At 42.6% G+C, this 22551-nt stretch overlaps 2 protein-coding genes across 7 annotated transcripts in view; both read left to right on the forward strand.

Annotated features, from left to right (window-relative positions):
- The window catches only part of PARL (presenilin associated rhomboid like), a 54802-nt gene extending 38919 nt beyond the window's left edge, over window positions 1-15883 (forward strand). The window contains exons 8-10 of one of the 3 annotated variants that reach the window (XM_019958931.2): window positions 12626-12727; window positions 12865-12962; window positions 15757-15883. In XM_019958931.2, the coding sequence (XP_019814490.1) occupies window positions 12626-12727; window positions 12865-12962; window positions 15757-15760 (204 nt within the window). In that variant the 3' untranslated portion in view covers window positions 15761-15883. Of the gene's footprint in view, window positions 1-12625; window positions 12728-12864; window positions 12963-15237; window positions 15562-15756 lie in introns of those variants that run through there. The other 2 variants (XM_019958923.2, XM_070791087.1) reach the window with 2 other exon arrangements.
- Window positions 15757-22551, forward strand: part of MAP6D1 (MAP6 domain containing 1) — a 10298-nt gene continuing 3503 nt past the window's right edge. Inside the window, exons 1-3 of one of the 4 annotated variants that reach the window (XM_070791110.1) lie at window positions 15757-15834; window positions 17711-17784; window positions 19000-19213. In XM_070791110.1, the coding sequence (XP_070647211.1) occupies window positions 17752-17784; window positions 19000-19213 (247 nt within the window). In that variant the 5' untranslated portion in view covers window positions 15757-15834; window positions 17711-17751. Of the gene's footprint in view, window positions 15835-16727; window positions 16866-17646; window positions 17785-18689; window positions 19214-22551 lie in introns of those variants that run through there. The other 3 variants (XM_019958956.2, XM_070791119.1, XM_019958947.2) reach the window with 3 other exon arrangements.

Below are 22551 nucleotides of genomic sequence, written 5' to 3' on the forward strand. Positions count from 1 at the left end.
GGATTTTGACTTCAAATTTAGTTTAGTTGGGGAGCAAACATTACCCACATCTAATATACACTGAAAGGGCTGAGTCATCTTTAGAGGACATTGGGGGTTCTGAAGGTGGGAGTACTTTTCTCGTTAGTTCAGGGGATCTGGCATTTGGAATTAGACTGGGTTTGAATCCCAGCTCTGCCACTTATTTGTGATTTCCAGGACTTGTTACTTTACCTCTCTGAATCTGTTTCTCAATATAAAGTTGTGATATAGATGACACATAGATGTCATCTATATAGATGACAGCCCACCAGGCTCCTCTGTCCCTGGGACTCTCCAGGCAAGAACACTGGAGTGGGTTGCCATTTCCTTCTCCAGTGCATGGAAGTGAAAAGTGAAAGTGAAGTCGCTCAGTCGTGTCCAACTCCCAGCGACACCATGGACTGCAGCCTACCAGGCTCCCCCATCCATGGGATTTCCAGGCAAGAGTACTGGAGTGGGGTGCCATTGCCTTCTGCAGTATATAGTATATTTAATGAGAAATGTGGAGAAAAAAATACTATTGACAGAATTGTGGTAGAAAATAAAAAGTACTGGCCTTATTGCCTTTGAAAGATGAAGATTGATAAAGAATATTTGTCCATTAACATTGGCACAAGGGAGCAAGAATATTGACTAGATTTTGGTAAGGATTTTGTTAGAGCCGTGCATGTTCTGAATCTTATTTAAAAATGGAATTTCTAACTAGTTATTGGCAGGAAGCTTTTCAAATTTTCTGATTTTCAAAAGTTTGTTTGCTGCTAAATATACCCTTAGTCTTGGATGACAAAGATCAATAAAGTATTTATTGTAGGAAGTAGCATATGTAAAAATGTTAGAATTTTTTTCCCTTGAAGTTGTAAATAGTTTTTTGTTAACTTTTAAAAATCTGATTGAAGTATAGTTGATTTACAATGTGTTAATTTCTTCTGTAGACCTAAGTGATTCAGTTATATGTATATACTTTTACATATTCTTTTCCATTATGGTTTATCACAGAATATTGAGTATACTTCCCTTTGCTGTACAGTATGATCTTGTTGTTTATCCTTCCTACATATAATAGTTTGTTCTGCTAATCCCAAACTCTTACTCCTTCCCTGCCCTACCTCTTACCCACTTGGCAACCACAAGTCTGTTCTTTATATCTGTGAGCCTGGTTATATTTCATAGGTATGTTGATTTGTGTTGTATGTAGATTCCACATGTTAGTGATGTCATATGGTATTTGTCTTTTTCTCGCTTAGTATGATAATCTTTAGGTCCATCCTTGTTGCTGAAAAATGGCATTATTCATTCTTTTTTATGGCTGAGTAATATTCCACTATACATATGTACCACATCTTCTTTATCCATTCATCTGTCAGTGGACATTTAGGTTGCTTTCATGTCTTGGCTATTTTAAATAGTGCTGCTATGTACATAGTAATGTATATATCTTTTTGAATTATAGTGTTGTCTGGGTGCCCAGAAGTAGCATCGCTGGATCATATGGCAACTCTAGTTTTTTTTGAGTGATCTTCATACTGGTTTCCACAGTGGCTGCACTGATCTACACTCACATCTCCACACCTTCTCTAGCATTTTTTTATCTGTAGACTTCTTAGTGATAGCCGTTATGACCAGGGTGAGATGTTACTCTATTACAGTTTTGATTTGTATTTCTCTAATAATTAGCAGTGTTGAGCATCTTTTCATGTGTCTATTGGCCGTGTGTATTTCTCCTTTGGAAAACTGTCTATTTAGGACTTCTGGCCATTTTTCAATTGGGTTGTTTGGTTTTTTGATATTGTATAAACTGTTTGTATATTTTGGAAATTAAGCCCTTGTCCATCACATCATTTGCAAATAGTTTCTCCCATTCTGTAGGTTGTCTTTTTATGTTTATGGTTTCCTTTGCTGTGCAGAAGCTTGTAAGCTTGATTAGATCCCATTTGCTTATTTGTGTTTTTATTTCTGTTGCCCTGGGAGTCTGACCTAAGAAAACATTGGTATGATTTATGTGAGGGAATGGTCTGCCTATGATCTGGGAGTTTTATGGTATCATATCTTACATTTAAGTCTGTAAGCCCTTTTGAGTTTATTTTTGTGCGTGGTGTGAGGGTATGTTCTAACTTCATTGACTTACGTGCAGCTCTGAGACTTTCTCAGCACCACTTGCTAAAGAGGCTATTTCCTATTTTGTATTCTTGCTTCATTTGTTGAAGATTAATCGGTCTGTGGGTACCGCCCCCACCTCTCTGTTGTGCTCCATTGAGCTGCATGTCTGTTTTTGGGCCAGTGCTAACACACTGTTTTGATTACTGTGGCTTTGTAGTAGTGTCTGAAGTCTGGAAGGATTATGTCTCCAGCTTTGTTCTTTTTCCTCAGGATTGCTTTGGCAATTCTGTCTTTTATGGTTCCATGTAAATTTTAGGATTATTTGTTCTAGTTCTGTGAAAAATGTCATGGGTAATGTGATAGGGATCTCATTAAATTTGTAGGTTGTTTTAGGTAGTATAGCCATTTAAATAGTATTAATTATTCCAAGCCTAGAGCATGGGATATCTTTCCATTTCTTTGTATCATCTTTAATTTCCTTTATTTTGTAGTTCTGAGCATATATCTTTCACCTCCTCGGTGAGGTTTCTATTATTTTTTATGTGATTTTAAAGGGGATTGTTTGTTTACAGTCTCTGATATTTCATTGTTAATGTAAAAAAAGGCAACTGATTTCTGTATGTTAAACTTGTGTCCTGCTACCTTAACTGAATTCATTTATCAGTTCTAGTAGTTTTTGTGTGGAGTCTAGGATTTTCTATTGATATATATATAGTAGCTTGTCATTTGTGTATAATGACAATTCTACCTCTTCCCTACCAATTTGGATACCTTTTATTTGTTTTTATTGTCTGATTGTTGTGGCTTGGGCTTCCAATACCATGTTGAAAAGAAGTGCTAAGAGTGGGCATCCTGGTCTTGTTCCAGATTTTAGCAGGAAGGCTTTCAGCTTTTCACCATTGAGTATTATATTGGCTGTGGGTTTGTCATAAATAGCGTTTATTATGTTATGTTCCCTCTGTACTAATTTTTGTAAGGGTTTTTATCACGAGTGAATGTTAAAATGTATCAGATGCTTTTTCTGTATCTGTTGAGATGGTCCTGTGGTTTTTGTCTTTTCTCTTGTTGATGTGTGTTACATTGACTGATTTGCATATATTGAACCCTCCTTGTGACCTGGGGATGAATCCAGCTTGGTCATGGTGTGTGGCTTTTTTATATGTCGTTGGATTCAGTTTGTTAATATTTTGTTGAGATTTTTTTCGTGTCTATATTTATCAAAGATACTGACCTGTAATTTTCTTTTTTGGTATTGTCTTTGCTTTTGGTATCCGGCTGATGTTGGCTTCATAGAATGTCTTTGGAAGTGTTCCTTTCTCTTCAGTCTTTTGGAAGAGTTTAAGAAGGAGCAGTATTAAGTTCTTCTTTGTATGTTTGGTAGAATTCCCCAGCTAAGCTATCTGGTCCTGGAGTTTTGTTTCAGGAATTTTTCTTTAAATTTTAGATTCTGTTTCATTTCTAGCGATTGTTCTGTTCAAATTATTTATTTCTTCTTGATTCAGTTTTGGTAGACTGTATGTTTCTAGAAAGTTGTCCGTTTTTTTCTAGATTGTCAAATTTCTTGGCATATATTTGTTCATAGTATTCTCTTAATGGCTTTTTGTGTTTCTGTGGTATCAGTTAGGATTTTTCCTCTTGTATTTCTCATTTTGTTTATTTGGATCTTTGCTCTTTTCTTCTTGGTGAGCCTGACCAGAAATTTGTCAGTGTTGTTTACCCTGGCAAAGAACCCGGTGTTTACTGTGTTGGTTTTTTTCCCCCTGTTATCTCTATTTTATTTATTTCCTCTCTGATCTTTAATGTCTGCTTACTTCTGCTAGCTTGAGGTTTTGTTTGTTCTTTTTCACATTCTTTTGGGTGGTGGGTTAGGATTGAGGTTATTTGAGATTTTTCTTGTGTCTTATCAGGCGTTGTATTGCTGTGAACTTCCCTCTAAGAGCTGCTTTTGCTGCATCCCATAGATTTTGTATGGTTGTGTTTATAAATAGTTTATCATTGGCTGAATTTGCATACCAATATTATGATAATCTGCTTGCTTAACTTCATTGATTTAGCTTATCACTGATCTAAACTATACATAAACTGATTTCTCATGCTGAGTTAGGAGAGTATCTTCAGTCTCTTTCCTATAAAGTTGCAAGTGAAGCAAAATGATAGCTAGTGCAGATTCATTTGGCATTTCATTTTGACTTATCTATAGTGTTCTGGAAGGACAGGGAAGCCTGGTGTGCTGCAGCCCACGGGGTCACAGAGTTGGATAGGACTTAGCGACTGAACACCAATAGTGTTCTGGAGTCTATCTCTTTGTATAACTTTTTAACCTCTGCTCTGGGTACTACAATCTGTGTATATCACTACCACAATCTACTTGTGGTATCATTTTACCAGTTTGAGTGAAGTGAGCCTTATCTCACTTTTTGCCCCATACCTTCTCCAGATTTTAATTGTCTTAAATATTTCCTGTGCATACATTTATGATTTTTGCTTCAACCAATAAATATGCGTTAGAAAATTCCAAGACAGAAGGACAGTCTATTGTATTTACACATAATTTTTTACTTTTTCCCTGATTCGTTCTTTCTGATGTTCCAAGATGTCCTCCTCTTGTCATTTCATTGTGTAGAAAACTTCTCTTAGCCATTCCTTCAGCCCCTAGCCAGTTAGGTCTGCTGTGACGGATTCTCAAGTTTTCTTTGTTCTGAGAGTGTTTTAATTTCCGTTTCATTGTTTTTTCTTCCCTTCATTTCTGAAGGATATTTTCATTGGATATAAAACTCCAGGCTCAGTTCTTTCAGCAATTGAAAAATGTTGTGCCACTTTTTTTTTTTTTGACCTCCATAGTCTCTGAAGAGAAATTCTTTGTTGTTCAAGTAGCTTTTCCCCTTGTAGGTAAGATGTCATTTTCTAGTACCACTTTCTAGACCTTTTCCTTTGTCTTTACTTTCAGAAGTTTGACTGTGTGTCTCGTCATGGACATCTGTGCTTCTCTTGTGTGTGGTTCGCTCAGTTTCTTGAATATTTAGGTTTATGTTTTTGGGAGTTGGTCAGCCGTTTCTTCAGATACCTTTTCTGCCTTGCCCTTTTTCTTCTCTCTTTCTAGGGCTCTGACATGATGTTAGGTAGTTTATTATCCCTAAAACCTCAGTAACTTTTTTTAAAGTCTGTTTTTTCTCTGTGGTTCAGATTGGGTAATTGCTATTCTGTCTCAAGGTAACTGATTAATTATTTCTGTCCTTTCCATTCTTCTTGAGCCATTTGTTGTATTTATTTAAGTTATTACAGTTTTTAGTTTTCATTTTTCTTGATATCTTCTATTTCTTTGAGCCTTTCTATTTCTGTGCTGTTTCTTTTTTAACTTGTTTAAAGCATGTTTGTGATTGCTTGTTGAACCACTTTTATGATGGCTGCTTTAAAATGCTTGTTAAATAATTCTAACATCTGTGTCAACTTGATGGTTGGTATCTATTGATTGTCTTTTCTCATTCGAGTTGAGATTTTTCTGGTTCTTGGTGTAATGGGTGACTTTAATTTTGATTTATTTTTTTGGCCAGGACATGCTACTTGGGAGATCTTAGATCCCCAACGAAAGATTGAACCTGGGCCACGGCACTGAAAGTGTTGAGTCCTAACCACTGGAGCTGCAAGGAATTCCCTGATAAGTGATTTTTAAGTGAAACCTGGACATTTTGGATATTACATTATGAGACTCTAATCTTAATTAAATCTGTGTGGCAGGCCTCCTCTGACAGTGCTCTGATCACTAGTGCCGGGTGAGGTTGGTAGTCCAGGTTCCCCACTCCAGCTCCTTTGACAGTGGCGGGGAAGGGCTCTTGTTGCTGCAGGGTGGGGAGTTCTGGCTCCTCAGTAGACCTCTGCTAATACCGCTCTGTCTAGGAGGAGCATGAGTGCCTTATTACTGCTGCGTGAGTGACCTCCACTGACACCACCCTGTCAGAGGGTGGGGTGCCTTGTTAGTCTTTAAGAATGGAAGTCCAGACTCCACTCAGCTTTTGCTGATGGGGATCAGGCCGTGGTTGTTTCTGTCGTGTTTGTCTGGAGTAGAGTGGTTGTTGTCTGAAAACTTTTCTGTCTTGCTAGACTGCTTTCTTGCTCCTTTGGCTAGAGTGAGCATTTTTGGGTACAGACCTATTTTGTTTGAGTTCATTGGTGTTTCCAGGTTGTGAGCTTCGCCAGGGCCCAGTCTGAGCAGCATGAGGCCAAAAGAAAACTCACCACTATGTTGTTCCTTGGCTCCTAAGGTTTCTAGCTGGGCTGCTTTCCTTTCTCAACTTTTCAGAGTTTTTTTTTTACTTGTTTTACATAAAACACCTGGGGTTTTTAGCAGCATGTAGCTTGCAGAAGCAAAAGGCTTCTTAAAGCAAATTGATTTAAAATTCATAGTTAAAATCACCCACAAAAAGCTTTTATATGATAACATACATGAAGATTAAATAAAGAAAAGTACTTAGGAAAATTGGTTTCCTGAGTTGACCTTTATGCATATCACTTTTCACTTTCATGCATTGGAGAAGGAAATGGCAACCCACTCCAGTGTTCTTGCCTGGAGAATCCCAGGGATGGGGGAGGCTGGTGGGCTGACGTCTATGGGGTCGCACAGAGTCGGACACAACTGAAGTGACTTGGCAGCAGCATAGGCTGTATAATCAAGTTATGAGTGGAGAATAAAAGATCCTTACCTCTAACCAAGGAGGCAGACTTCTAGGGTCTATATGGGTTTGGGTTCATGACTCCCTGAAAGATTTGTTCTGGCTAGAAGTTCAACATCTGCCCCCATAATCTATTAGCATGGTGGTGGTTCAGTCACTAAGTCATATCTGACTCTTGCAACCCCATGGACTGTAGCCCACCAGGCTCCTCTGTCCATGGGATTCTCTAGGCAAGAATACTGGAGGTGGGTTGCCATTTCCTTCTCCAATCTATCAGCATATACTATATTAAAAAGAGTGATGTCAGTGTCACTGAGAATTTGAAAGTTAAAGAGGAACCCCTCACCTTTCATGCCTTATAGCAGATATGTAACTTATGTATCCTAGATTTTTAAATAAAGCCTTACAAAGTCAACAAAACTCAGAAGAAATCAGGTTGAGACCTTATTTTCTGAGAAAGGAAAAAAACCCAGTAAAATTAAACTTTCTCTCCAGTGAAACAAACATAACGTGGTTAGCTGAATTTAAAGACGAGCATTAAAATCCTATACCATCTAAATTGCTTCCCCATTGTTGTTTGTTCAGTTGCTCAGTCGTGTCTGACTCTTTGTAGTTCCATGAACAGTAGCACGCCAGGCTTCCCTGTCCTTCACAATCTCCCAGAGTTTGCTAGACTCATGTCTGTTGAGTCGGTGATGCTGTCTCTGTCGCCCTCTTCTCCTGCCCCCAATCCCTCCCAGCATCAGGGTCTTTTCCAGTGATATCACCCTTCACATCAGGTGACAGTGTTGGAGCTTCAGCATCAGTCCTTCCAGTGAATATTCAGGATTGATTTCCTTTAGGATGGACTGGTTGGATCTCCTTGCAGTCCAAGGGACTCTCAAGAGTCTTCTCCAATACCACAGCTCAAAAGCATCCATTCTTTGGCACTAAGCTTTCTTGTGGTCCAACTCTCACATCCATACATGACAACTGGAAAAACCATAGCTTTGACTAGATGGACCTTTGTTGGCAAAGTGATGTCTCTGCTTTTCAATATGCTGTCTAGGTCTGTCATAGCTTTCCTACCAAGGAGCAAGCGTCTTTTAATTTCATGGCTGCAGTCACCATCTGCAGTGATTTTGGAGCCCAAGAAATTAAAATCTGTCACTGTTTCCATTCTTTCCCCATCTGTGTGTCATGAAGTGTTGAGACCAGATGCCATGATCATAGTTTTTTGAATGTTGAGTTTTAAGCCAGCTTTTTCACTCTTCTCTTTCACTTTCAAGAGGCACTTCAGTTCCTCTTTGCTTTCTGCCATAGGGGTGGTGTCATCTGCATATCAGAGGTTATTGATATTTGTCTCAGCAATCTTGATTCCAGCTTGTGCTTCATCCAGTCTGGCATTTTGCATGACATACTCTACTTATAAGTTAAATAAGCAGAGTGACAGTATACAGCCTTGACGTACTCTTTCCCAATTTGGAACCAGTCCGTTGTTCCATGTCCATTTCTAACTGTTGCTTTTTGACTTGCATACAAGTTTCTCAGGAGGCAGGTAAGGTGATCTGCCTTAAAGAGATTCCCATCTCTTTAAATTTAAGAAAATTTAAGAATTTTCCACAGTTTGTTGTGATCCATACAGTCAAAGGCTTTAGCATAGTCAATAAAGCAGAAGTAGATGTTTTTCTGGAATTCCCTTGCTTTTTCTATGATCCAACGGATGTTAGCAGTTTGATCTCTGGTTCCTCTGCCTTTTCTAAATCCAGCTTGTACATCTGGAAATTCTTGGTTCATGTACTGTTGAAGCCTAGGTTGAAGGATTTTGAGCATTACCTTGTTAGCATGTGAAATGAGTGCAATTGTGCAGTAGTTTGAACAGTTTTTGGCCTTGCCCTTCTTTGGGATTGGAATGAAAACTGACCTTTTCCAGTCCTGTGGCCACTGCTGAGTTTTCCAAATTTTCTGGCATATCGAGTACAGCACTTTAACAGCATCATCTTCTAGGATTGGAAATAGCTCAGCTGGAATTCCATCATCTCCACTAGCTTTGGTTTGTAGTAATGCTTTCTAAGGCTCATTTGACTTTGCACTCCAGGATGTCTGGCTGTAGGTTAGTGTCACACCTTCGTGGTTTTGTGGGTCATTAAGACCTTATTTGTACAGTTCTTCTGTGTATTCTTGCCACCTCTTCTTAATATCTTCTGCTTCTGTTAGGTCTGTACCATTTTTGTCCTTTATTGTGCCCATTTTCTATGAAATGTTCCCTTGGTATCTATAATTTTCTTGAAGAGATCTCTAGTCTTTCCCATTCTGTTTTCCTGTCTTTCTTTGCATTGTTCACTTAAGAAGACTGTACCTTTCCGTGCTATTCTTTGGAACTCTGCATTCAGATGGGTATATCTTACCTTTCCTCCTTTGCCTTTCGCTTCTCTACCTAGTTGCTTGTAAGCCCTCCTCAGCAACCATTTTGCCTCTTTGCATTGCTTTTTCTTGGAGATGATTTTGGTCACCACCTCCTGTACAGTGTTAACAAACCTCCTTCCATAGTTCTTCAAGCAATCTATCTACCAGACCTAATCCCTTGAATCTATTTGTCACTTCCACTGTTAATCATAAGGGAGTTGATTTAGGTCATATTTGAATAGCCTAGTGGTTTTCCCTACTTTCTTCAATATAAGTCTGTATTTTGTAATAAGAAGCTCATGATCTGGGCCAACTTCCAGTTTTGTTTTTGCTGACTGTATAGAGCTTCTCTGTCTTCGATTGCAAAGAATATTATTAATCCAATTTCAGTATTGACCATCTGGTGATGTCCATGTGTAGAGTTGTCTCTTGTGTTGGAAAAGGGTGTTTTCTATGACCAGTGCATTCTCTTGGTAAAACTCTGTTAGCCTTTGCTCTGCTTCATTTTGTACTCCAGGGCCAAATTTGGCTGTTACCCCAGGTGTCTTTTGCCTTCCTACGTTTGCATTCCAGGCCCTTATGATGAAAAGAACATCTTTTTTTGGTGTCAGACGGTCTTCATAGAACCATCCAGTTTCATCATCTTCAGCATTAGTGGCTGGGGCACAGACTTGGATAATTGTGATGTTGAATGGTTTGCCTTGAAAATGAATGGAGCACCCAAGTACTGCATTTCAGTCTCTTTCATTGACTGTGAGGACTACTCCATTTCTTCTGAGGGATTCTTCCTTCTTTATCAACGATTATTTTCTCCATCTAAAGTGCTCATTGTTTTTGTTTAGTTGCTAAGTCATGTCCAGCTCCTTTGCGACCCCATGGACTGTAGCCCACCAGGCTCCTCTATCCATGGGATTTCCCAGGGAAGAATACTAGAGGGGGCTGCCATTGCCTTTGCAGGGGAATCTTCCTGACCCCGGGGTTGAATGCAGGACAGCTGCATTGCAGGCCTTTGCAGTTCCAGCGGATTCTTCACTACCGAGCCACCTGGCAAGCCTGAAGTGCTCATTACAGAAATTTCAATAGTAAAGAAAAGTCTTAATAGCCATTCTTTGTAAAGCCAGTTTTTTTGTGACTGTAACTTATTGTACTTATTATTTTAAAGATAGACAGTCCCATTATCCTTCTAAAATTTTCTCAAAGTGACCTTTATCTATACAGATTTAAAAGTATTTATGTGTCTGAATAAATGGCAACTTGCTTTTTATTTTTTTAAATGACATTTTATTGTATTTATTTTTTGGTTGTACTGCACAGCTAGCGAGATCTTAGTTCCACAACCAGGGATCAAACCCTGACCCCTGGCAGTAGAAGCGTAGATTCTTAACCACCGGGCCACCAGGGAATTCTCACAACTTGCTGTTTAGGAAAATGTTTGGCCTACTCTATGCAGACATTCTTTATTTTCACCTTTTTTAGTCAGAAGCTTTCAATGAAAATGGACCTCCCCCCCTTAAAAAAAAAAAAAAAAAAAAAGGCTGTGGAAATGGTCCAGCTTTTAGGAGAGCAAAGAGACAGGACAACTATATGCAATAAATGGGGGAAAACAGCCACAAGGTCACTAGTGGAACAATTAACAAAACTGGAATATGTTCTGTAGATTAAATGAAAATATTGTATCAATATAAAATTTCTTGAAATTGAGAACTATTTTGTAGGATATATTAATATAAGGAAGTATACGCTGAAGTATTTAGGAGTAAAAGGGTCTGATATATGCCACCTACTCTCAAATGTTTCAGGATAAAAAAGTATAGAGAGAAAATAAGTGAAATGTGGCAGAATGTTAAAAGTTAAACCTGGTTCAGGAGTATTTTGAAGTTTTCTTCAAAGTGAAACACAGACCTAAGTGTAAAACCTAAGATAAAAACTTATAAAAGAAAACATAGAAAAAACTCACTGTGATCTCACATTAGACAAAGACTTCATAGTTGAGACACCACAAAGCAGGACCCATAAGAAAACAAATGATAATCAGGCTTCATGTAAGCTAAAAGTTTACACTCTTCCAAAGACAGTGTTAAAAGATAAGATAACATGCTAAAAGAAAATATTTGCCTGTCAGAAATCTGATAAAAGATGTGAGTCAAACTATATAAAGAAATTATAGAATGGGCAAAAGTTTGAACAGATGCTTCAAAGAAGGTATGAGTAACAAATAACCACATGAAAAGATGAACGTCATTCATCATTAGGAAAATGAAAATAAAACCCACACTGATATCTCATCACTATATCTCAAAGATGAATAGATCATCCCAGGTGCTGGTGAGGACGTGGAGAAACTGGAGTCTCATGTAATGCTGATAGAGTAAAAAAAACAGTAATACCACTTTGGAAAAGTTTGGCGGTTGCCAGACTCCCCATCATAGCTGATCATGCTTTGTTGCTTTTACTACTTTAGTCTTTCATGCCAGTCTGTCAGCTCCATTAAGGCAGGAGTTGTTGACTTTATTCCCTCTGTATCCTCAGTGTCTAGCATAGGGCCCCACTGTTTGAATGAATCATGATCTTGAGATTTAATGTAAACAAGGGATTATGATCCAGTTTCTCAGTTATTGTACCATCCAGAGCAATTGGTAACATGTGTGACATTAAGAAAGTTTAGTTAAATTATCATAATTTATCCAGCAGGTATTTCATAGCCATCATCAATTTAAATTATGAAGATTTGTAGCAATGTGGAAAAACACTATAGATGATAAAACTGTATAGCGATTATAATTTCAGTTATAACAAGAGATGGTTGACTTACTGGTCATAAGGTTGTGAAGTTTTGATTATTTTTATTCTCAGATACAAGGTTGTGAAGGAAAGTGCTTCTCAAGCAGGCAGATGCATGTGTGTCCCTGGGAGGATTCTGTGAGGGGTGGGTCATGGAGAGCCACGGGACAAATTTGGCGTGCTTTCCTGGAGCAGAACATTTGTCAAATTCTTTTAAGGAAAATATTTAGTGTTATGAAATAGGATACAAAGTTCACATGAGTTACGATAAAGCATTAAATTTGGGAAGAATTGCACACATGTGCGTATCGGGAGAATTCATGCTCGCTCGCTGATTGAAGGAGTTCTCTTGAGGTTTGAGAAGTCCATTTTTAGTGTCTAAATATGGTGATGCATGTGACACAGTAACAAGGTTCCTGAAGTTTGTCAAGTGCTGACACTGTTACATCTTACTGCCTGTAGGTAGTCCTTGCCAGGTGGTTACTGTATCCTGGGCATGGGGCCCCTTTGCTTGTTATTTTGTACATGAGTAATGGAAAGCTGTTTAACTCTGTGCTCCCCTAGAAATGTATGGCTGTAAGCTTTCTGGAGGAAGTATTTCTGCTTTAGACTTCGCAGTCCTAAACAGTTGCACAGTTAGAGTTTCACATTTTCCCCTGTGTGTTGGTTTGCAGTCTGGCGCAATCATGACTGTCCTTGCTGCCGTCTGCACTAAGATCCCGGAAGGGAGACTCGCCATCATCTTCCTTCCAATGTTCACGTTCACAGCAGGGAATGTGAGTATTTTTATGACGTGAAGTGCTGGGGACAGGGTGATATTTTTACATTGACTGAATTCTTGCCCTTAAATTAGAAATGTCAATGCTGGAACAATCAAAGTTGTATCAGTTCTGTTCTCTTTTCTGGCTTTCAGGCCCTAAAAGCCATTATTGCCATGGATACAGCAGGAATGATCCTGGGATGGAAATTTTTTGATCATGCAGCACATCTTGGGGGAGCTCTCTTTGGAATGTAAGTCTGAATATGACTGAGTGACATTTCTCTGGTCCTCTCCTTCCCTACCCTGGAGGAAGGCAGAGTAGAGTAGAGCAGTTAGTTCAGGTATGGAAGCAGGGCAGGTAGGGTTGCGAGGGCAGGGAAATCGCAGTGTGGTTTGCTTTGGTCTTGAGCCGCTTCACATGTGCAGTGGGAATGGGAGACTCTTGGCCCTTCTCCTGCCTTGGTCATTTGTAGAGAGAGACCCTCTGTGCTTTTACGCTACCCTTAACCTCATATCACCCCAACTCATGACCTGTCACAGTTCCTAGTCCTTCTTGGATACTGTTCCCCAGCCCCCAGTCTGTGCTGTATTCCTTCCCCTACTCTCCAGCCACCTCCGCCCTGCCCAGTCCCCACCCTGCTGACCTCAGCAGTGCTGGGCAGCCGCCCTGAGTGGGTGGAACTGGTCCTCTGCCTGCGGTGAGTGAGCTGGTGCCCGCAGCATGGCTGGAGTAGAGACCAGATGTCATCAGTGAGGAGCATCTGTACCCAGCTCCAAAGCCTTCCCGCCCGTCACACCATAGTGATTACAGTTGTCCTGTAATCTTGTTACAAGATCTCCCACTTGTGGTTCAGGCCTAAAACATAGCAGTGCTGTAGCAACGCCACCATAGAACTTTAGACAGATGAGAGGCCCTTCAGCAGACTGTCTGTCTGGTGTGCTGGATCCATGATGGCCCCTGTTTTCTTGCATAAATGTTACCTTTGGCCTTTATTTGATTTTTACTTTATTTCATGACAATGGGAAAACTTAGTTTTTCTTAATTAAAAAAAAAAAAATCTATTCTTAGTGGAGCAGTTTTGCCCAGTAGGTGGTGGAACTAAATGCCATTATGCCATTTATAATTTTCAGTGATGATTAAAGAATAGCATGTGTGAGTTCGAGCTTTAACAGCAGCACATTATAAATAGTAAGAACTGACCTGATATTACAGTATGAGAAACAGAAAGAGTAATGAAAGGGGTTCCGTTTTATGAACTCTAAATTGACCTGTATACTTAAATGTGGACTTGAAGGAGCTTTTCCTCAGCAGTTTTTTATTTTTCTCAACTATAATTAGATGACCTTTTTCTGTTCTGAAAACTGGATCAGGTGCATTTTTAAAGTCCAGGATCTGAAAGGCAGAGGAATCCTTTCTTTTTGCTGTTTCTAATTTCAGCTCCTTTCATTTACTCGATCTCAGTCATATCCAGAATTCATCTTTTCTGACATCTTTAATCTAGATTGAGAAATATTTACAAAATGGTAGAGATTCTATTAGTAACCTTCTGCACATTTCTTTGACTTTATGTCCCTGGAGCACATTTTATGATTTTCACCTTGTACTGTTGCAGTAGTGATAGCTAATGTTTATTGAATATTTACTATGTGCCTAAGCTAAGGTCTAATTTAATACTCTTAAAATCCTGTGAGATATTCCAGCTTGTAGAAAGGAAGCTGTTGAGGGATTGTCCATGGTCACACAGCGAGTCATTGCAGAGCTGGAGTTTCAGACTGAGCACTAGACTGTGATGCTGCTGCCAAGAAGAGGCAGAAGTTAGTTTGAAATATTTTCCTAATTTTAATTTAACCAAATGACCAGTTACATTTGAACTTAGGAGTATAATCAAAACAATGTACCCATACGATTAAAGTATTTGACTCTTTGCTTGAAATAAGGTTAAAAAGATTTTAGAAGACACTTTATTAATGGAAAGTCCTGACAAGTGTTTTGTTTATTCTAAGAGTTTTATAATTGCATTTGAATCTTAGGGTGGTCTTCTTTCTCTTGTTTTAAGTTTAGCCATCATTATTAGTAAATTCTGACTCTTGACATTTCTTACACTTGACATAATAAAAAAGAGTCCAGATTTAGAATCAGTCTGACCTGTGAGTGAGTCCTTGATTGACCACTTAGAAGCTGTTAGTGTTTGGGCAAATGACATTCTTTCAGACTCTATTTCTTCATGTTTGTACATGGGAAGAGCGATAGTACTTTACTTGCGGGGCTGTCGTGAATTAAAAGTAGTATGCGTGTGGTGCTTTCGGAGTAGTCACGTTTGGTTCCATTCTACTTCCATCTTTCATATAGTCTGTATATTAAAGGTAAGTCACTGATCTGTGTTAAATAATCAGCTATTTTCATATGCTGGATAGTAGGTGACAGTGGCATTTGGTTTTTAAAATGTCAGCGTGGGATCATGGTGCTTGTTATTTGTATGTCACACTGTTTGAATGTCGGACCTGGTTTGTTCTTCTTCTCCCCAGATGGTATATTACTTACGGTCATGAACTCATTTGGAAGAACAGGGAGCCTCTAGTGAAAATTTGGCATGAAATGAGGACTAACAGCCCCAAAAAAGGAGGTGGCTCTAAGTAACTGGGGCTGGACAATACTGGCGCGTCCGGTCTGTGCTGCCTGAAGGCCCAGGAATGCAGCGGCCCTGGAGTGACCACATCTTTGCTCCTGCCTAGAAGATACTCAGCATCTAGCTTTCCCAGTATTTTAAACTGTCCCCAGAACATGTCTCATTAGAAAGTGAATTATGACAAAGTTGTGAAATAAAGATTTATATCTCTCTAGTTTGTAAACAGAGGTGTGTGTCTCTTTTGAAGAGCACTAGTGCTGGCCTGGACTCTCGCTGTCCGTTGTTCTGTTTAACATGCGCCCGAACCTGAAGAGTGCGCATGGAAAGGCAGAAGTGCTTGCTTCTTAATGTCGGCCTTCTAGCACCTCTGCGAAATATTTACTCTTACTTACTACCCCTTTCCTTGCTTGGTTGACAGGTAAAAATTAAGAACATCTTCTCTCTGGCATGGTCTGAAATAACAGCTGCAATGTTTGCTAAATTTTTCCCAAGAAAGGTAGGTAATACTTTGTGGCAGTGAGTGTTGTATACAAAAAGCTATTTTTAGGTTTTGCTTTCTAGGTTAAAATTATAGCTAAATTAAGAATTAGAAGGAACTATCTTGGATAAATTCAAACTTGAATCTGAGCCTAATTGCATCTTATATTGGAAAATGTACATTCTTTGAAGTGGAGCATCTTACTGACATAGCAGACAGGGGTTGTTGTCGTAGCTTCACTGTAGTGGAACAGCTTCTCATGATTGAGAATTATTTCTAGGAAATGCAATTTGAGAATTTAAAAGTTTTTCTTGAAAGGATTTATAGGGGAGTTTTGGGGTCTTTTGGTGATCTCAAAAGATTATGCCAAATTTTGCACCTTGTGCTGTAGAGGGCCCACCTTGTGTGGTGGTGGGCACGGAGCATTGGTGTTCATGACAGTGAGGGAGCAGTGCCCACCTCACATGATGTTAAGAGCTAAATGGCAGTATGTGCCCAGCACCAAGGAATTGTTCAGCTATGGTGGTTCTTCATCTTCCCCACCAGCCCAGACTCTTTTCTACTGTGAAGTACTGGTCATTCTTACCAGGCAGGGGATTCTATTCTAAACTAATGTCACTTCAAGGCAAGGTAATTTTTTTTAACCTAGCCCTCATCTTGCCAGTAAGGAGCTAGGGTGGTCGTATGTGGGAACCGCCCAAGGTCACACTGCTGTGCTTTGACATTTTCTGAATATGTAGCTGATACTAACAACCCTGTGACTTACAGATGAGGCAAGAAATGTTTTTCAGAGATGGGACGGGAGGCTGAGATCATATGGACCTTCCACATGGAGTCCAAAATGAGATTTATGTCTGTGGGCAGACCCGAAAAACAGGCAGTGAAGACATGTCTCCTCTTTCTGATTTGTGATTGTCTGAGAAGGAATGTTTAGAAGGTCAAGTATCTACCTATGCGAGGCCTTGGAGGTCAGCGTCCAGCTCCAGAAGCACAAGCCTGACTGTCCAAGGCTCTGGCAACTGTCCCTGCTCTCCTGTTTGCCCGCTGAGGTACCTTCCTTCCTCATCTTGGCTGCTTTGCTGGCACATGATCACCCCAGGGCCGTGCTCTGCCTGGCTCGTGCGCCTCAGCCTGTGCTGCCTCCACTGCACTCTGCAGTATGGGGTCCCACACGTGCAGCCTCAGCTCTCTTTTCTCTCTACTTCTGTGGCTTCAGTTACCTCCGTGAAGTTGTCTTCTGAGCTCTGTCACTCTGTACCTGTGTCTGCTGCCTGTCAAATATAGTTCTAGGTCCTGGACCCCACTGGGCAGGCATGTCAAATGTCACTCCTGGCTTAAGCCAGAAACCTGGGCCATTCTAGAGTCCCTCTCTCACCTCTTGTTTCTAGAGTCCAGGCCCTTCTCTCCACTCTCAGCACCTGTGCGTTAACTCCCAGTCCCTTGTCCCTAACCTGACTGTAAAGACTGTTCTCCAACTGCTCTCTAAAATGTGCTGTACTTCACCATATGGCCACAGAGTGCTGCAAACACTCCAGTCGTTTCCTGTTGTCACCTGTAAAAAACTGCTTGTGAACCCTGTAGTGTGGCTACCGAGGCCCTCCGTGATCTAGCCCTGGCTGCCTGTGGCCGAACCTGTGGACCCGGACCCCTGCATTCCTGCCCAGTCCTGCTGCCCACCCTCACTGCGGGTGGTGAGGCCAGGCCACTTGCCTTCTTTCCGCTGCTGGAAAGCTCTGTTACACTGGTTTCCATGTCTTGTCATCCACTGCTCTGTAAACCTCCTAAAGGCATCCAGCATTATTCCAGGCACACAGCAATAGTAAGTGCTCTTTTAACTGTTTAATGAATGAAGGGGTCAAAACAAGAAGAGCTGCTCTCTTTTTTTCTGCTGCAGGACGGAGTGTTTTAGTCACGAGTCTCCCGAGTGGCTGACCCATGGCCGTGGTGCATGGAGGTCACACAGAGCAGGTGGGTAATCTGAGCAGGTGTGTCGTCTCCCAGCGTCTTCACAGAACGTGGGGCTCCTCTGCTGCTGCCTTGGGTCGTGGCGGGGCCCAGGCAGCTGAGCTGCTGCCACTTCGGGCAGTCGTAGTGTCATGTCACTGTGCCCCCGAGCTAAGACCAGCCATGCAATGGTTTGGGAGAGGAGTCTTTCTTGACTGGCCAGGGCTATACTGCAGTTCCTCTGAGGTGCAGGCTGGATACCGTCCAGGTATATGCTTGAGATGGTGCACTGGGTAATTAATGTTGTATCGATAGTTACTAGTAACTGGTCTGCAGTGCACACTGAGGGCTTGTGTTAATTCAGGAAGGCTTGTGTGGCCAGGGACTTAGCTCTGCACAGGAGGGAGGGGAACTTTAATAGCATAGTAGCCAAAGATTTGTGGCAGCTTTATAAAGCTAAATCAAGCCTTTGGAGCCATGCTTTAAAATCAGGGATTTTAGACCTCAGGAAATGTCAGTTGAGGGCTAATGTCAATTCTCAGTGGAAGGCTGAATTGGTTGTCACAAATTTGGCATTATAAAGGCTGATTCAAACGCGTGTTCTCCGGGAAGTACAGCCCCAAGTCTTCTCTCTGATCCCCTCATCGCTACATCTTCTCGTGCTTGCCCGCAAGCCCCCTGTGCAGCCTCGCACAAATCTGGCAGCCAGTGGCCTGTGGGCGGGGCCCAGCAGACTGTTCACTCAGTACCAGCTAGGAATGGTTGCCATCCGGCCTCTGGCCTTTGCGAAGCCAGGTTCAATTTGTAGGATAGCACTTGGGGAACTTTGGATTAAATTAAGGAACATTCTTCAAGTTGGATACTTGTAAGTGCCTCCAGCCGGGGCCCGCTTCTGCACCCCTCCAGAGCCGTGCGCACCACGGAGCTGTGGCCCAGCCCTCGCTCCCTGGGTGGCGGTCCCAGGCCAGGGGGCGGAGCTGCGGCGGCGCTGGGAGGGCCGTGGGGGCGGGGCCGCAAGCGGGGGCGGTGCGGGCCGGGAGCGCGGGGAGCCGAGAGGCAGACGCCGGGCCGGCATGGCGTGGCCCTGCATCAGCCGCCTCTGCTGCCTGGCGCGGCGCTGGAACCAGCTGGACCGCTCCGACGTGGCCGTGCCGCTGACCCTGCACAGCTACTCGGACCTCGAGAGCGAGGAGCCAATCCCGGGCGGTGTTCCCTCGCGCAGAGGCCCATCTCCCGCAGGCTCCCGGGATCCCGGCCGGGACGTGCCTCTCACTCAGTACCAGCGGGACTTCGGCGTGTGGACGGCGCCCTCGGGGTCCAGAGATGCAACGCAGGGACGCGGACCAGGAGCAAGCAGCCGCAGGACCAAGCCCTCCGCAACCCCCGGCCGGGGGGTCTACGTGCTCCCCATCGGTGACGCGGATGCGGCTGCAGTGGCGACCACATCATACAGGTAGGCTGGGGGCAGGGGAGCCCATCGTACTCAGACCCCGTGGTCCCAGGAGACTGAATCGCGGAGGCAGGAGGACCAGGTGGGCAGGAACGAGGAGGCGCCCGGATTCCCCATCCCACCCGACTTCGAGAGCTTCAGGCAGCCTGTGAGGTCACCCCTTTGATTCTCCGTTGATGCTCCCTGACCAGACTTGGAGTCAGAGAGCAAGCACCTCCCTGACGGTGAGCTCACTACCTCACTCTCTGGGGCAGTCCTGTCAGAAAGGCCTGCCTTCCTCCGAGTTAAAATCTTAATTTCTGCCAGAAGGGCCCAGCCATGGAAGGAGTCCTCGCAGGCCAGCTGCCAGTGCCCTCTGGGGGCATTGGTGGTGAGGACCAGATGCAGGGCTTCTGGGTGGTCCCCTCAAGATCCCACTGAGGGCAGCTGACTCGGCTCTCACTGACAGGCCTGTGCTCCTCTCCTGGATAAGTGAGGGCTTTCTCTCTCCTTACTCCAACAGTGAGACATAGTCACTGTAGAAAAACTGGAAATTACAGAAATTACAACATAAAAAATGAGTATCCCCAATCCTACCCCAAACTGGTAGTTCTTTCTAATCCTTAACATGTATTTGAGTTCATATCCATTTGTAATTCTTACATGGCTCGATTTGTAACTACATTTTTTATTTTATGTATGTGGCTGTTGGTCCCTGTTACTAGACGCTCTTCTATAACATGAGTTTTAATGGATGTGTAGTGTTTTGTCTTATGGGTATATCAATACATTACCCATATATTGATATGTACCTCCAAATATTAACCTGTTCTTATGTCATTAAATATTTACGGTGTTGCTAATTTGGGGCTATTAAAAACACTGTTCTTTGATCTAGTTACTGCACTTAGAGAAAATTTCCCTACATGTAAGCTTGAACATGGGGCGGGAGTTAAGGAGTAATAAGGTACATGTCAACAGTGTACAGAAGATGGGAACAGTGTTGATGGAAATCAGTCCTACTGATGTAGGGGACTGGTTAATTATAGCTCTGCCATAGGAGGGACTAAAACAGATGTCAAAAAAGATGCAGAACAGTATGTCTGCTACTATCTGTGTTGTTAAAGGGGTTATTGATGTATACATATCTGCTGAAATAAGCGTAAAATGTCTCCGCATGGATATGTGAGAAAATCGTAACCTTTAGGGAAAGGAAGGAAAAGGAGTTGTAGACGCTGCCAGGAGTAAATGGAGACTGAGGGACTTTTCACTCTGCTTTTTGAACCACTGCTTTGTTTTGGGGGGTTTCTTTTCGCCATGCCATACAGCTTGCAGGATCTTAGTCCCCTGACCAGGGATCAAACTCATGCCCCTGCAGTGGAGGTGAGGAGTCCTAACTACTGGACCACTAGGGAATTCCCTGAATCACTGCTTAAAAGAAAAAGAAAATGTATATGTATTACCTTAAGAAAAAAAATTTAGAGGAAAAAATAACTTACAAGATCATCATTCTTAGAGTTAAATCTTTGCTTATACCCTAATTTCTTCAATATGAATTCATACCTGTCAAATTAAGGGCCAAAAGGTATGAACTTTCCCCTTCAACTTTATTACTTTTAAAATCAACTGTTTTGAGGTATAATTCCCATCCAGTAAAATCAATCAGATGGATGACTTTTGTATACACCTGAACACATGATCGAGACACTAGAACATCCCATCTCCCCAGAGATTCCTTAATGGGCATGCGGGTTTTAAGGAACTCAGTGGGGAGTGGCTGTTGCAGGGTGGGTCTTGTGCTCAAGCCGAGCTACAGAGATGTGAGGGGCAGAGCGTTGAGCTGCAGCGCTGGCGCCCTAGCCAGGCAGTGGAAGGTGCTGACTGCTGCATGCCCGGGCCCTGATTGGAACCAGCTGGAGGGAGCTGAGTGGTGACAGGCCTGGAAGGTCAGAGGTCCTGGGTGTGCCATGCCTTCACATGGCTGATGTTCCAGGTATAGAGTGGGGCAGAGCTTGCAGGGAGATAGCTTCGACTCTGGGAAGGACACACTTTCCAGTAATTAGAACTGACTGAGATGAGTAAGCTTGTATGGTGCTGAGCTCCTGCTCACTGGGAGTGTCCAAGCAAAGGCTGGACTTTCAGAAGCAGTCCCTTGCCTGTTAAATAGATGGCAGGTTTGAATGTCCTGCTGGGTCCTTCCAGTTCCTGTGATACTAAAGGTACTGCTTGGCACGTACCAGATCCCAGGCTTAGGACGTCCCATAGATTATCTCCCCCAGGACTTTACAGCGAGTGTGCTTAGTCGCTCAGTCATGTTTGACCCTTGTAACCCCATAGACTGTAGCCTGCCAGGCTTCTCTGTTCATGGGATTCTCCAGGCAAGAATACTGGAGTGGGTTGCCATTTCCTTCTCCAGGGGATCTTCCCAACCCAGGAATCGAACCCGGGTCTCTTGCATTGCAGGCAAACTCTTTACCAATTGAGCTACAAGGGAAGCCCAAGACTTTACAATAACCCCCTGAAATCAGTTCAGTTCTTGCTGTCCCCATTCTATAGATGAGGCACTTGAGTGTCTGGCAAGAGGTCACGTAGAAGAGTGGAGTTCAAGTGTTTCTTGCCCTAGATCAAATTTGTGCTCCCAACAGGCTGCCATCCCCTAAGATGCTGCCTCCTCTCAGTCAGGTAGCTGCTTGACCTATGTCTGGCAGTGGTTGGGCAAAAGTTGGGACTCAATAGAGCTCTCCTTCCTGTGTATAAACTTGGTGGGTCACCTGGTCCCTCTGACCCTTTCCTCCTCTGTAAAGCAGAAATAGTAAGAGCTTGACTTGCCCGGGTCACCTGCCAGAGACACAGGACTGCTGCTGAACCTGGCTCTCCTGTCACCTTGCAAGCTGACTTCTGAGACCCTCTACCTCCCAGCTCTACTACTGGTATGAGCAACTCCATCCCACCTGCCTCTTTGCAGGATACATGTTACCTAAGAAAACCATTTAAATAAATTCATAAAGCAAAGATAATGAACAGATCATGAGCACCCAGAGATATCAAGGATACTCGTGGCTGCTCCTCTCCACCCCAGCCTCACCTGGCCCCTGGTCTCCAGATGAGAGCTCACCTGCCTCACTCGTCTTCCCACCAGAAGTGTGTGCATGCGTGCGTGCGTGTGTGCGTGCGCGTAGCCCTTCTGGCCCAGGTTCTAGCTCTGCCCACTTCTGGCAGTTCTCCTTCCTGTCATCTCTTTCTTTCCTCGGTGAGTCAGTTAAAGGGCTAACCGTCAAAGTGCCAGACTTGACTCCCACTTTTTTAAGTGCCCAACTTGAAGGCTTAGGGAAGTTAAGGGATTTGTTTGAAGTCATGCTGGG

The sequence above is a fragment of the Bos indicus genome, chromosome 1 (assembly GCF_029378745.1).
Source record: "Bos indicus isolate NIAB-ARS_2022 breed Sahiwal x Tharparkar chromosome 1, NIAB-ARS_B.indTharparkar_mat_pri_1.0, whole genome shotgun sequence".
Lineage (NCBI taxonomy): Eukaryota > Metazoa > Chordata > Mammalia > Artiodactyla > Bovidae > Bos > Bos indicus.